Here is a 12,010-nt window from a genome sequence, read left to right as displayed (position 1 = left end):
GTGCTGACAATGGTTCACTGCATGTTTACATAGATATTCACTTTCTGATAACTGGCTGAATGGAGTCTTCTGATTTGTGCTCTTTTCTGTTTGTATGACATTTAACCATAAATAAAGTTAAAGGAAGTGGATGGAGGCATATCTTCAGATGGACCAAAATCTAAGAAAAAACAGCAGTTCAGAGCATGAACACCAAAGGTCTGCAGTGAAGTGAAACTGTTCTATTCCCAGAATGATTCCTATCTTGTCCAGGGTCAGTTATTTTGTTTGTCTTGACAATATCCTTCAGCCTGTTGGTTTTCTTCATGTCAGGTATCCTTGCAGAGATACTATCTAAAGTCAATGAAACACAAAAATAGGTGTTTAATTGTATGATTTAAAGTTTAAAAGGTAATCAACAAAAATTTAAATATAAAATTATAAGCACTGGAAGAGGTTGAGAGAGAGGGGAGAGAAAGCTGAAATAAATGCACATTTTATAGAAGGGGAGAGTAAATATTATTGAAAATGATAAACCAAGAAGATAGAAGCAAAACATTCATAGACATGACAGAAATCATTAAAAGAATTAGAAATAGTAAAAAGTGGTTGCTTCTGGGGGTGGGACAAGGTAGCGACAGGGAGAAGACAGTTGCTTTCCAATATCAACCCTCTGGACTATGTGATTTTTGTCTTGTTTTTGTCATGGGCATATTACTCTGAAAAATCTAGTAAGACATTTGTGAGATTCCAGGTTGCTTCCTTCTCAAATACTTGATTTAAGAATTGCCTCTTGAGTTTGTGGCATTATGACTAACCAGTCCAAGAATAACATCAACAATCTGTAGATGGTGTTGTTGACAGCAAACACCATTTCTTTCTTTTTTTTTTTAAGTTTATTTATTTTGAGAGAGAGAGCGAGCAGCAGATGAGCAGAAAGAGAAGGAGAGAATCCCAAGTAGGCTCCACACTTGTGAGCACAGAGTCTGACGTGGGGCTCGATCCTGTGAACTGAGAGATCATGACTTGAGCTGAAATCAAGAGCTGGATTCTTAACCAACTGAGCTTCCCAGGAGCCCTGTGAAGCCCATTTCTAAAGTAATGTTAGGAGTTATAGCTGTGGCAATGACTAATTATTAAAGAGCTTCTAAATTATAATTTTATAATTATTGCTGTTTCCTTTAAACTTATTTATAGAAATATTTAATTAGAAACAAGGCAGGTATACAATTACATTGTACACAGAGAAATGGGAAGTTAGAAAACTTTCTGCTCAACAGTTTGAAAAATAGTGAATATTATCAAATCAAAGGTAGATAAGTCAATGATAAAAATAAAATTTCCAGAAAAAGATATGCGACCTCACACCAGTCAGAATGGTGTGACAAGAAATAGCAAGTGTTGGGGTGCCTCGGTGGCTCAGTCAGTTGAGTGTCTTTTTGTTTTGGCTCAGGTCATGATCTCATGGTTAAGGAGATGGAGCCCTAAGTCAGGCTGTGCTGACAGCGTGGATCCTGCTTGGGATTCTCTCTCTCCCTCTCTCTCTGACCCTCTTCTGCTCACAGGTATATGTTCATTCTCTATCACAAAATAAATAAACATTAAAAAAAAGAGAATAGCAAGTTTTGGCAAGGGTGAGGAGCAAAGGGAACCCTCATGCGCTGTTGCTGGGAATAGAAAATGGTGCAAACACTGTAGAAAAAAGTATGGAGTTTCCTTAAAATTAAAAATAGAAATACCATATGATCCAGTAATTCCACTACTGGGTATTTACCTGAAGAAAACAAAAACACTAATTTAAAAAGATTTAGGCACTCCTAATTTAAAAAGATTTAGGCACTCCTATGTTTATTACAGCATTATTTACAATAGCTAAGATACGAAAGCAACCTAAGTGGTCATTGATAGATGAATGGATGTATATACATACACATACAACAGAATATTACTCAGCCATAACAAAGAATGAGATCTTGCTATTTGTGATAACATGGATAGACCTGGAGGGATATTATGCTATGTGAAATAAGTCAGAGAAAGATAGATACTGTATGATTTCACTTACATGTGGAACCTAAGAAAGAAAACAGATGAACAAATGAACAAATAGACATACAAACAAAAACCAGAAACAGATTTATTGATACAGGAAAAAAACTGATAGTTGCCAGAGGGGAGAAGGGTGGGGAGGTGGGTGAAATAGGTGAAGGGGATTAAGAGATAACAAACTTCCAGTTTTAAATAATAAATCACCAGAGATGAAAAGTACAGTACAGGAAATTTAGTCAACAACAACGTTGTATGGTGACAGATGGTAACTATATTTATAGTGGTGAGCATTGCATGAGGCACAGAACTGCTGAATCACTATATTGTGTACCTATACTATACTTTAAAACAAAAATATTTATATTAAAATAATGTTAAAAATCTATATATTCTAGACATTACAGAATTTTTTTAATGTTTATTCATTTTTGAGAGAGAGAGAGCATGTGAGTGGGAGAGGGGCAGAGATTGAGGGAGACAGAATCCAAAACAGGTTTCAGGCTCTGAGCTGTCAGCGCAGAGCCCAATAGGGGCTCGAACTCACAAACCACAAGATCATGACCTGAGCCGAAGTCAGACACTTAACTGACTGAGCCACCTAGGCATCCCATATTCTAGATATTTTTAAAACAATAACGTTCACTTGTGTTTCTTCTGCTCTGCCTGCATACCTTATAAACCTTTCTTTGGGGTGAACATCTGAAAAATCAAGACTCATATTTTTAAAAAGTAAAGTTTAACTATTTAACTTTTCCTATTTTTTTCCTTATAAAAAACTTTTCTGAGATCTTTAAATACCTCATATTTCATTATTTTATCTTTGTAAAATGTGGGTATTAAAATTCTCCTTTTTATAACTCTGATAACAATTTTTCTCAATTTTCTCCAGTTAATTTTTCTAAAAATCTGGGTACTCCCATTGTACTATTTGCCAAGTATTTTAAAGTAAAAAAAATGTTGAGAACATCTGTTCTAGAGAAAAGGTCTTGTAGGTTTTTTACCTTACACAGCAATCTTACACATTGTTTTGCATTGAGGAGTTGCTGCAAAGATGTTTGCTGTATTGAATCATATTGAGTATTATAATATATGGTATAACATTATTATAATAGGACTAGCCCAAACCGGAGTGAAAAAATCAGAGTTTATGGTGTAAGAAAAGTGATTAATTATGTGTAACAATAGAATTGAAAGATGGTTTCCTGTCAGATATGTTAGTACAACTAAGTGAAGTCCCTCCATTCATTTAAGGGCATTACAGGATGTGCACTCTGTGCCAGGCACTGCTCTAGGCTCTGTGCCCACGGAGATAGACAAGATCCTTCCTCTATAACCACTCACAGTCTAGTGGAGGCGGTCAACCAGAGACTGGGAAGTTACTAAACCACAGGACAAGGACTACGGCAGGTCTACATTTTCTGTCCCTCTAACTCCTTTCTTTTTATTGCTAAGGTGATGGGAGTAAAGAGGCAAAGGCTTTATGAGCATAATAACTAACAAGAGAGGGGTTCATCTGCCTTATAGAAAGATTTAGGCTTACCCCCTAAACACAAAAAAATTAACCTGGCCTAGGAGACCTTGAGTGCACTCCTTTAGGATGGGGACACTCAGCAGTGGAACCCTGACTCTCAAAGATGTCTGGAGGGTTCTCTCAAAGGAAGGAGGTGGATGCCAGGGAGAGGTGAGGGTGGAAAGGGAGTCATGGATTTTCAGAGGGGCAGATTTTGCATGGACTGACATGACAGGAAAAATAAACGTCAGCATTCATGATTGGCTAATGCTGAGATTGTCTGTTACCCTCTTAGACACTGAGGGCATGAATGATGGTTACTGCTATAGGGAAGGTGTGCTCAGTGTCCCACAGCTCCCCCTGGCATGAGAAAAGGAAAAACTGCCCAGTTCAGGCTGCACTGCAGACGTGGGGAGGGCAATGGAGGTATGAGAAAATGGTTGGGAATATGAAAATTGTTCACTAAGGCTCAGACAGACACGGCCTATGTGTCCAAAGAAGCTGACCCCATTGCAGTGCTTTCCTATTAAATGACAATCAGTCAACCACCATCATGTTCTTACCCTCGGCAGACTTGGGGGGCAGGAAGTACAGCTCAGTGCTGAGCAAAAGATGCTCCTTTTGAGGATGAGGAATTAAAGAAAGGGCAGGATGGGTTCTCTTCCTCAGGAACGGAGTCAACAGGTGACAGAGATTTGTAATACTGGTCTTCACCATCAAGCACTTTGATTTGGCTGCAACAAAAAGAAGAGTTTTCAGCAAAAAGAGAAAACAAATGCTGCAGTCATCACCCAGGCAGCTAACATTGCATGAGTACTGGGAACGGGGTTGGGTCCCACCCCTGGAAGGGAAGGACAACTTAGGGTAGCTCAGCGTTTCTCAGAACTCAGGAACTAACTCTGATCCACAAAGCCTTTTGCCTTTGGGTCACAGACTGATAAAGGGCCAAATTTAGTGGTGTCTGGAGGTTGTGATCATATTACAGCTTTTCTGTCTGAATTAACTTGTCTGTCCCTGTTTGGTTCCAAGATGAGAAAGTTCCCCTCCTGCCCCCCTCCAGTTCTCAAATTAGTACCAGTTAGCTATGTCACTGTATTCTCAGTCAAGATACAACAATCAAATAAGCCACAAACTCCTTAATGTCCTGTGTCTAGCCACAGGGAGAAATTTTTCTTTGTGTATCTTTAAGGCCCAGGGGTAGTGTGATGTGGGAAGTGGCCTGTTTGCACTGCGTGGAATGCTCTTATTTGTGGGAGAGTTTTATACAATCTGCTATGTCGGCAAGTATGAAGAAACTACAGTTTCCTGGGATAATTATGAGAAATAACATTTGCCTTTAGGTGGCAATTTCAGCCTTTTTGGACAGAATAGACTCAAGTTTTATATAGTTGCTACTGTGAAAAGTAGTTTCCAGTGTCAATAATAGTGGTGATATCCCTATTTGCATATTTTTAGAAGCTCCTCTGGAAAGTTTTGCACTTTCTGTAATATCACAAAGGACCCCTTCTGTTTACAGTTGCTTAGAACTAAGAAGACAGATATTTACCCAAGTTTTCTTGGCTTCCTTTTGCTCCCTTGATATTCTAGAGTTCCCTGTGGAGAGGGCCAAGAACACACAGTCAAAGCAAAGCAGCAAGTCGTTAATTTTTAATTCAAAGTGATTTTGTGTTGAATGCAAGCAGATGCTGATAATATCAGAAGTCACAGCATAATTTTTTTGATCAAAGGGCTCAAGTGAGCCTGATGAAGCATGCATCTTGCTCGTCTTTGATAAACCACATCAATTATTCACCGTGAAGGCAGACATCCTGACATGAAAGCAACAGATAAAGAGCCTAAGCACATGTTCAAGAAGAGAGCATAAGAGAGTGGGGGTGGGGCTGGAGGGGCTGGAACAGGTATTAATAACAGAATTATTAACTGGAAACAAAGCCAGTGAAACAGCTTTATGGCCACTTTGAACTCACATTTAACTGGTTATAGTACATGGTGTCCTCAGGGCTACTCAACATTTTGGGCTGCTGACATCTTCGGTGAGGTGTTCGCTGCTTCTGTACAAGACCATTTTCTGAAACTGCAATGAGACAGCAAAACTTTACTGTAAACCATCTGAGGTATTGGGAAAATGAGGTAAAAACTGCTCTTCACATAAACGCACTTAGTGGAAACTGTGTCTCATTTTAATGGGCATGTTAGAGCTCTGCTGATATTGGCGGAAATGTCATCCTAAAACACATACACACACACATAGGAATTGATACGTGTAAACAAGGGCCACTGTCTGTAACTTTGCCTTCATCTCTCTTACCTAAATCAGCAGTCAAGAGTGACAGAAAGCAAATGGTTCGTCCATGCCTGGGAAGTAGAGGTTGGTGGTCAGCCTTTGTAGAGTACAGAGTACTATCTTCGTGGGATAACTCAGGACAATGAAGGCAATCCGGGATAGTCTGCACCACATCCTACAGTGAGGGTTCAAAGACATCTGGAGCACACACACTCTTGGGTAGATGAGAAGCAAACCTTTTGGTGGGATACATTTCGGAGGGAAAATGGCTTGAGCTAGTATTTACTGAAATGCTTTGAACAATACCATTGATCCATGCAATCTCTGGAGAGAGCGTAAAGGAGAAGGGGAAAAGATAATTGCATAATTTCACAGAGCAGCCTCTCCGTGTTAACCCTGATTTCAGAACCCTGGACCAAGAGTGAATTGGAGATTAAGAAACCACGTGTCTAATGAAGTCATGATTTATTTCCCTTCTAAGCAGATGATTTTTGCAGAATTTGCTGTCCTTTTGGCACTATATCTGAATCAGGATTTAGCAGTTTTAACTTCCTGCGTGCGTGTGCGTGCGCGCGCGCACACACACACACACACACACACACACACACACCCCAGAGCTGCCACAGAATATTGTTCATGAATGTTACAGTCCAGAGAAGAGTTATCACTTTCCTGGACCAAGTGTATATCCTATTCTTAAAACAGGGTTGTGGATTTGTACTTGGAATCACTGTTTGACTTCACTAGAGGTTCTTACTATTTAGGGAAATTCTGGGGGAATTTTCTAACTGAAGAATGACTCAGCAAGGACCATTATGAATAGCAAATTATCAGTTTCCTAAGTATGAAATTTTGCACCTTTACTTTTCTTGAACTGGAATATATCTATATTGGCCAAGACTATTAGAACCATACAAGGCTTTAGGAACTATTTATTCTAAATGCCTATTTTCTATATTTTTTTGTTTGTTTGGAAAAGAAAACTGAGGCCCACAAATGTTGAATGACTCATCCCAGATGAAATGGGAGAGTGAGGACCCAACCCTAGACTCTTACCTCCTGTCTGGCATTCTTTTTAAAACTATAGCATATTGTCTTTCTTAACAAGAAACTTTTTTGTAAGCTAAGATCTAAGTAAAAGTAAGCTCCGTTGTGCCATGTTGCTTGCAGAGGGTTCCAGTAGCCATTAAAGATATCCCTGTCCACATCTTCAGGAAGTATGTGTAGAGGGCAGGACTCCAGTCTCTTGGACGGGCATCATCCTCAGAGTACAAGGAATCCAGAATTGATATGGGTTCTTTCTGACACGTCCAACATACCTACTGCCTGCTTGCTTTGTGAAGTCCATATGCTGTAATATGGTAGGACACGAAGTACCCTGTCTCACCTCCTCTGATTTATAGATTAATGAAAAGAAGTGTATAGAATTAAAGTTGCTGGTGTGAACATGCACTGGAGATCTGACATCTATTCTCCCTTAGACTTCCTAATATTATGGAAATTCCAACCTTGAAAACTCGAGAGACTGATCTTAAATAGTTTCTGAGTTCATCTGGAGTTCAGCCCAGTTCAGCTGGACTTCATATAATGTTTACATTTGATCAGAAGCTTTTATTTATATTCTCAACTGGGGATGCTTAATATAAGATGTGGTTCTCAATTTTTGCTCTCGATGAATTTATTTCATGGGTGGGAATTCTTTTCTTGATTTTTTGAGCTTAGGAATTAAGTTATTGGGCAGAATTTTCTCAATTTTAGCATTTCTCCCATAAATTAAAAAAAAAAATCTGATGGCATCTATACTATACTAGAATCTAGTGTAAGCTGGTGTCTGATTTTGCATCAAATTTCCATTTTAATTATTTTAACTTAAATATTTCCATGTTTCACAATGTTTTACAGAGTGCCATAACTTCCAAGTGTTTTGCCATTGGAACAAATCTGAGTATCACTGATATGTGACAAATAATAAGCAACCAAATAAATACTTGGGAAATGAATCATTATTTAATAAATGCTTTTGGAATAATTTGATAGTAATATACAAAAATGTAACTTAAATATAGACCTTATAAAGTTTATCCTATATGTAAGGTACTTTGCTGGATATTGTGGAGAAAACAAAGAAAAATTAAGACAAGGTCCCTGCCTTCAGTCTAGCAGAGGGCATTGAGTCTTTTTTTTTTTTTTTTTAGTCTTTTTTTTTTTTAAATGTTTTATTTATTTCTGAGAGAGAGAGAGAGAGACAGCACGAGCAGGGGAGGGTCAGAGAGAGGGAGACACAGAATCTGAAACAGCTCCCGGCTCTGAGCTGGCTGTCAGCACAGAGCCCGATGTGGGGCTCGAACCCACAAACCATGAGATCATGGCCTGAGCCAAAGTTGGACACTCAACCGACTGAGCCACCCAAGCGCCCCTAGAAGGCATGGAGTCTGAAGAGGTTAAGTGACTTGTTATAAATTAGTGCTGTTGGACTCGTTAGTGACTTGTTATAAATTAGTGCTGTTGGACTCATTAGTGTTAAAAAATTTTAACTCTTTTACTTTTCTCAGTATGCTTTTTGATTCTCACAGGCCACAATAAATTCCAGATGAGTTATAAAGTTAAACATTGTAAAAATTCCTATAAAAACTTTAAAGGGAAATGAAATAGACTATTTTAACTGTGGAAGAAAATATTAATGACAAGGATGGGTCCAATTATACTAGAGTAAAATATTCTATATGATGGACAGTAACAAAACTAAGATGAAAGGAAGTGAAATGGAAAGCTAAAAACAAATTAAAAAATATATACACACAAAGTCTACCATCCATAACTTGGGAAGCCTGAGATGAGAGAAAGATGGAGAAATAATCATATATGTTGAAACATACAATTAATGAAACAAGATATTGAAAAATGGTTAGCCTATCCTGACAGAAAACTTCAACTAAGACAACTAGCACTGCCTTTCTATTAGGATAAATCAAAGACCAAACGACAATGTGGGAGTGGCCCCACGTACACAGATGAGGCCATAGGCTCCACCCCTCCTGATAAATGATACAACCTAAGTAACTTGTTCCAAGAATCATGTCACAATGAAGTCAACCAGAAGAAGAAAAAAAAGTCAATTTGTATGATGGTGTAACATTTTTTTTTTGCAGTGGAAAAAAGCTAGAAAGATGATAAATATTCTCCCAATCAGGGAGAAGTTAATTCTGAGATGTGAACATGATATCATCTATGAAAGTAACCAACAAGGATAAATTTAAGGTGTGCTGTTGATAGGTGAAAATTCAAAATTTGGGAAAAGAAGCACATTTAAACAGCATATAGGACATTGATGAAATCTAAATGTGTATGCACATCGAGAAGTTTTTTTTTCCTTTAAGAATTAAAAAAAAATTAATGAAGCATGTAGGGCAAAATTATTCTTTGATTCAGTAGATGAAGAACCTATAGGCTAAGAAAGGTAAATCTGTAAGTAGCAGAGTGGAAGCCAGAACCCCTGTCTTTTGGGCCAATCAGTTTGCTAGTCAGAGACACAAAACAATCTGGCAATTACCTAGTTCATTTGATTTATTTATGTAGACAAAATAGGCAATTCAAGTTTAAAGATAAACATCAATATATGAGTTCTTTGAAGACAATAATGTTAGTATTCTGCAAGTGGCCTATTCTTACTTTACATAAATGTTTGTAAATCAAGCCAAACTCTCCAGTTTGTAATACTCTGGGGACTACCTCCCCATAAAGCTTTTTGAAAGTATATCACGTCACGAGTACCATTTAACATTGGTCTCTTTCCCTTTCAAGGATCCTTGCACCTTCTTTTCCCCTTGCACCTTTTGATTTCATATTTGAGACCTTGAACACAGCTTTCTCTTCTGAGTTGACACAGAACTTTGTAATAAACAGGAGACACATCTGTCATAGAATGGAAGAAATGTAAATGGGGCCTCAATGAGGAGCACTGGGACAGGCGCACTTCTGCTCTCTAACCCCAAAGCATCCTACTCTGCAGCTGCACAGCTGGCTCAGCCCTTGGTGAGAGACTAACAGCTGAATTCAGGTGATGGCTTCGTCACATAACTTCAAACAACTGGTTTGGAAATTTCATATTCCAGTTCTTTTTATCAAACATGCAGGTATATCCCAAGCTAGAGCTTGCCAGATCAAATACGGAACACCCAATTGAATCTGGATTTCAGATAAACAACCAATACTTTTTTTAATCTGTTAAAATCCTGTGCGATATTTAGAACATACTTGTATTAAAAAGTGATCAGTTATTCATTTGAAATTCAAATCTATCTGGGTGTTCTGTAGTTTTTGTTGTTAAATCTGACCACCTTCATTCACAAGCAAAATTTTCAAGTCACAAACAAGGCCTTTTCTTCCCTCCTAGGGTCGCAGAGATGAAGAAGGAAACTAATTCCTCTGCTCTAATTGACTTGCTGAATTATAGCTATTTTGGCTACAAATGCCCTTCCTCCACACTGTCCGCTAACACTCAGGATTTCAGTTTTTATCACCCATTATGGATGTGCCATTCTGATCCATTTCCTAGCAGGGTCATAGTAAGGGAAGGACAACCCCAGTGAAGGCAGGATGGGGCATATAGCCCAACTATCCCCCTGCTTAGTGGGGCAGTATGGACTCTGGGCCCCCAAGGAATGGACAGGCAATGGGCAGGGCTCGTAGGAGGAAAGGGAGAGGGCACACCAGGAGAACCATGGTCATATGCACCCTTCCTATAGGCCCTCAGCAGGCAGGAATATGTTCTGAGTGATAAGACCGCTGATCTCTCTGATTGCCATTTTGTGGATGAGGCTTTCCTAGGGTCATTTGCCATGCAAAACACCTCCTTGAAGCAAACAGTGTTCAGTGTTCTAGATTTACAGATGGCAAATCCCATATGGGGTTACTAGATAGTTCCCTGAGGCACGAAACAGAATTAAGAGTTATGCAATTAATTTACAGAGTTCTGTCAACTCTGCAGAAAGGGAGGTACATTCATGTCTGTGACCAAAGTTCTCAGGGCAACTGGAGGTGACAGTAGCCTAGCTGTCATCTGGATAATCTTTCTCCTCAATGACAGTTGACCATGCTGCACGGCACTCCAATGACACTTAATGAAATAGCCTCCAGTGAGATGACTTGTCTTTTCTGGATCTGTGCCTCTTCCACCTACCATTTCATTTATATGTCTCAAATCTTGTTTTACAAAGTAGCTTTTTCTCTATTTCATCTCCTCTTGGGAAGGACAGCTAACCCCAAAGAGATAAGGAAGACACAAGGAGATTCAGAGATCACACAGCAAGTTAGAGGCAAAGTACAGCTGAGAATTCAGGTTTCCAAATGTCCTCACTGAGGGTCATTTTCTTTACGTTACACCAGTTGTTTGGTTTTTTAGAAATACTGGTGCCCAGATCAGGACGTAGACATGGATATTAAAAAAAAATCTTGGATAGTTCTGATGTTCAGCCAGGGTTGAGAGCCACTATGCTAGACCCTACTAAATCTTTCCTTAACAATAAGAACCACATTGGCAGAAAGTCTGCATTACCTTAAAAATGCAGTCTATGGAAGAACCTTCCCAATGTTTTGTAAACCACTTGCTCCTGATAACCCTGAGGCATAGGCTATTCCAGGGATGCTCAGAGTCTTGACAGCGAATAGGAGGGAAGATATTATGCCCTGGGAGTTCAGATTTTCAAATGTAAGTCAAGACATGGAGGGTGATAAATCTCTGTGGTTCGGCCCCTTCCTTATATATCTAAGGGGCGTGAGCCCAGGGAGCTTGGGCCCCTCTGCTGGCCTCCCTTCAGAGCCAGGGCTAGAACTCAGGTCTTTTGATTCATAATCCCAAAACCGAGGCCATGACCTTTAGTACAGTGCTTGTTCTTTTACTGAGACATTCTTATAAGTTTTCACTTCACCATGTCTAACTTCAGGAGGGACTAAGGAATTCAGTGGGCTTTTGTAAAACACAGGCAACCAGAAAGAGAGATTTTCTCCTGGGGTGCATGTAATTCAGATCTTCCTTTCTAAGATGAAAGGAAAGCTACAAATTTTCCCAGTTGCCATGTTATGTCATGAACAATCTTCTTCAAAATTGCAAAATTGCTACAAAGAAAATATCCCTGAGTTAAATTAGTGCCTGTGGAAAATGGTGGAGTTATAAATTGTCTGTGTGGAAT

At 39.0% G+C, this 12,010-nt stretch overlaps 1 protein-coding gene across 1 annotated transcript in view; it reads right to left on the bottom strand.

The window, feature by feature from the left end:
* Nucleotides 1–234: 234 nt before the first annotated feature.
* The window catches only part of LOC120222591 (myosin-IIIb-like), a 146,397-nt gene continuing 134,621 nt past the window's right edge, over nucleotides 235–12,010 (bottom strand). Inside the window, exons 8-11 of the mRNA XM_039220474.1 lie at nucleotides 5,506–5,612; nucleotides 5,085–5,131; nucleotides 4,102–4,272; nucleotides 235–333 (exon numbers count right to left, since the gene is read on the bottom strand). Coding sequence (XP_039076405.1) covers nucleotides 4,134–4,272; nucleotides 5,085–5,131; nucleotides 5,506–5,612 — 293 coding nt within the window. The 3' untranslated portion in view covers nucleotides 235–333; nucleotides 4,102–4,133. The remainder of the gene's footprint in view (nucleotides 334–4,101; nucleotides 4,273–5,084; nucleotides 5,132–5,505; nucleotides 5,613–12,010) is intronic.

This window comes from Hyaena hyaena, unplaced genomic scaffold (genome assembly GCF_003009895.1).
Source record: "Hyaena hyaena isolate Hyena2069 unplaced genomic scaffold, ASM300989v1 scaffold_894, whole genome shotgun sequence".
NCBI lineage: Eukaryota > Metazoa > Chordata > Mammalia > Carnivora > Hyaenidae > Hyaena > Hyaena hyaena.
The sequence above is the reverse complement of the archived record's forward strand: the minus strand, read 5'-3'. Positions and strand labels throughout refer to the sequence as shown.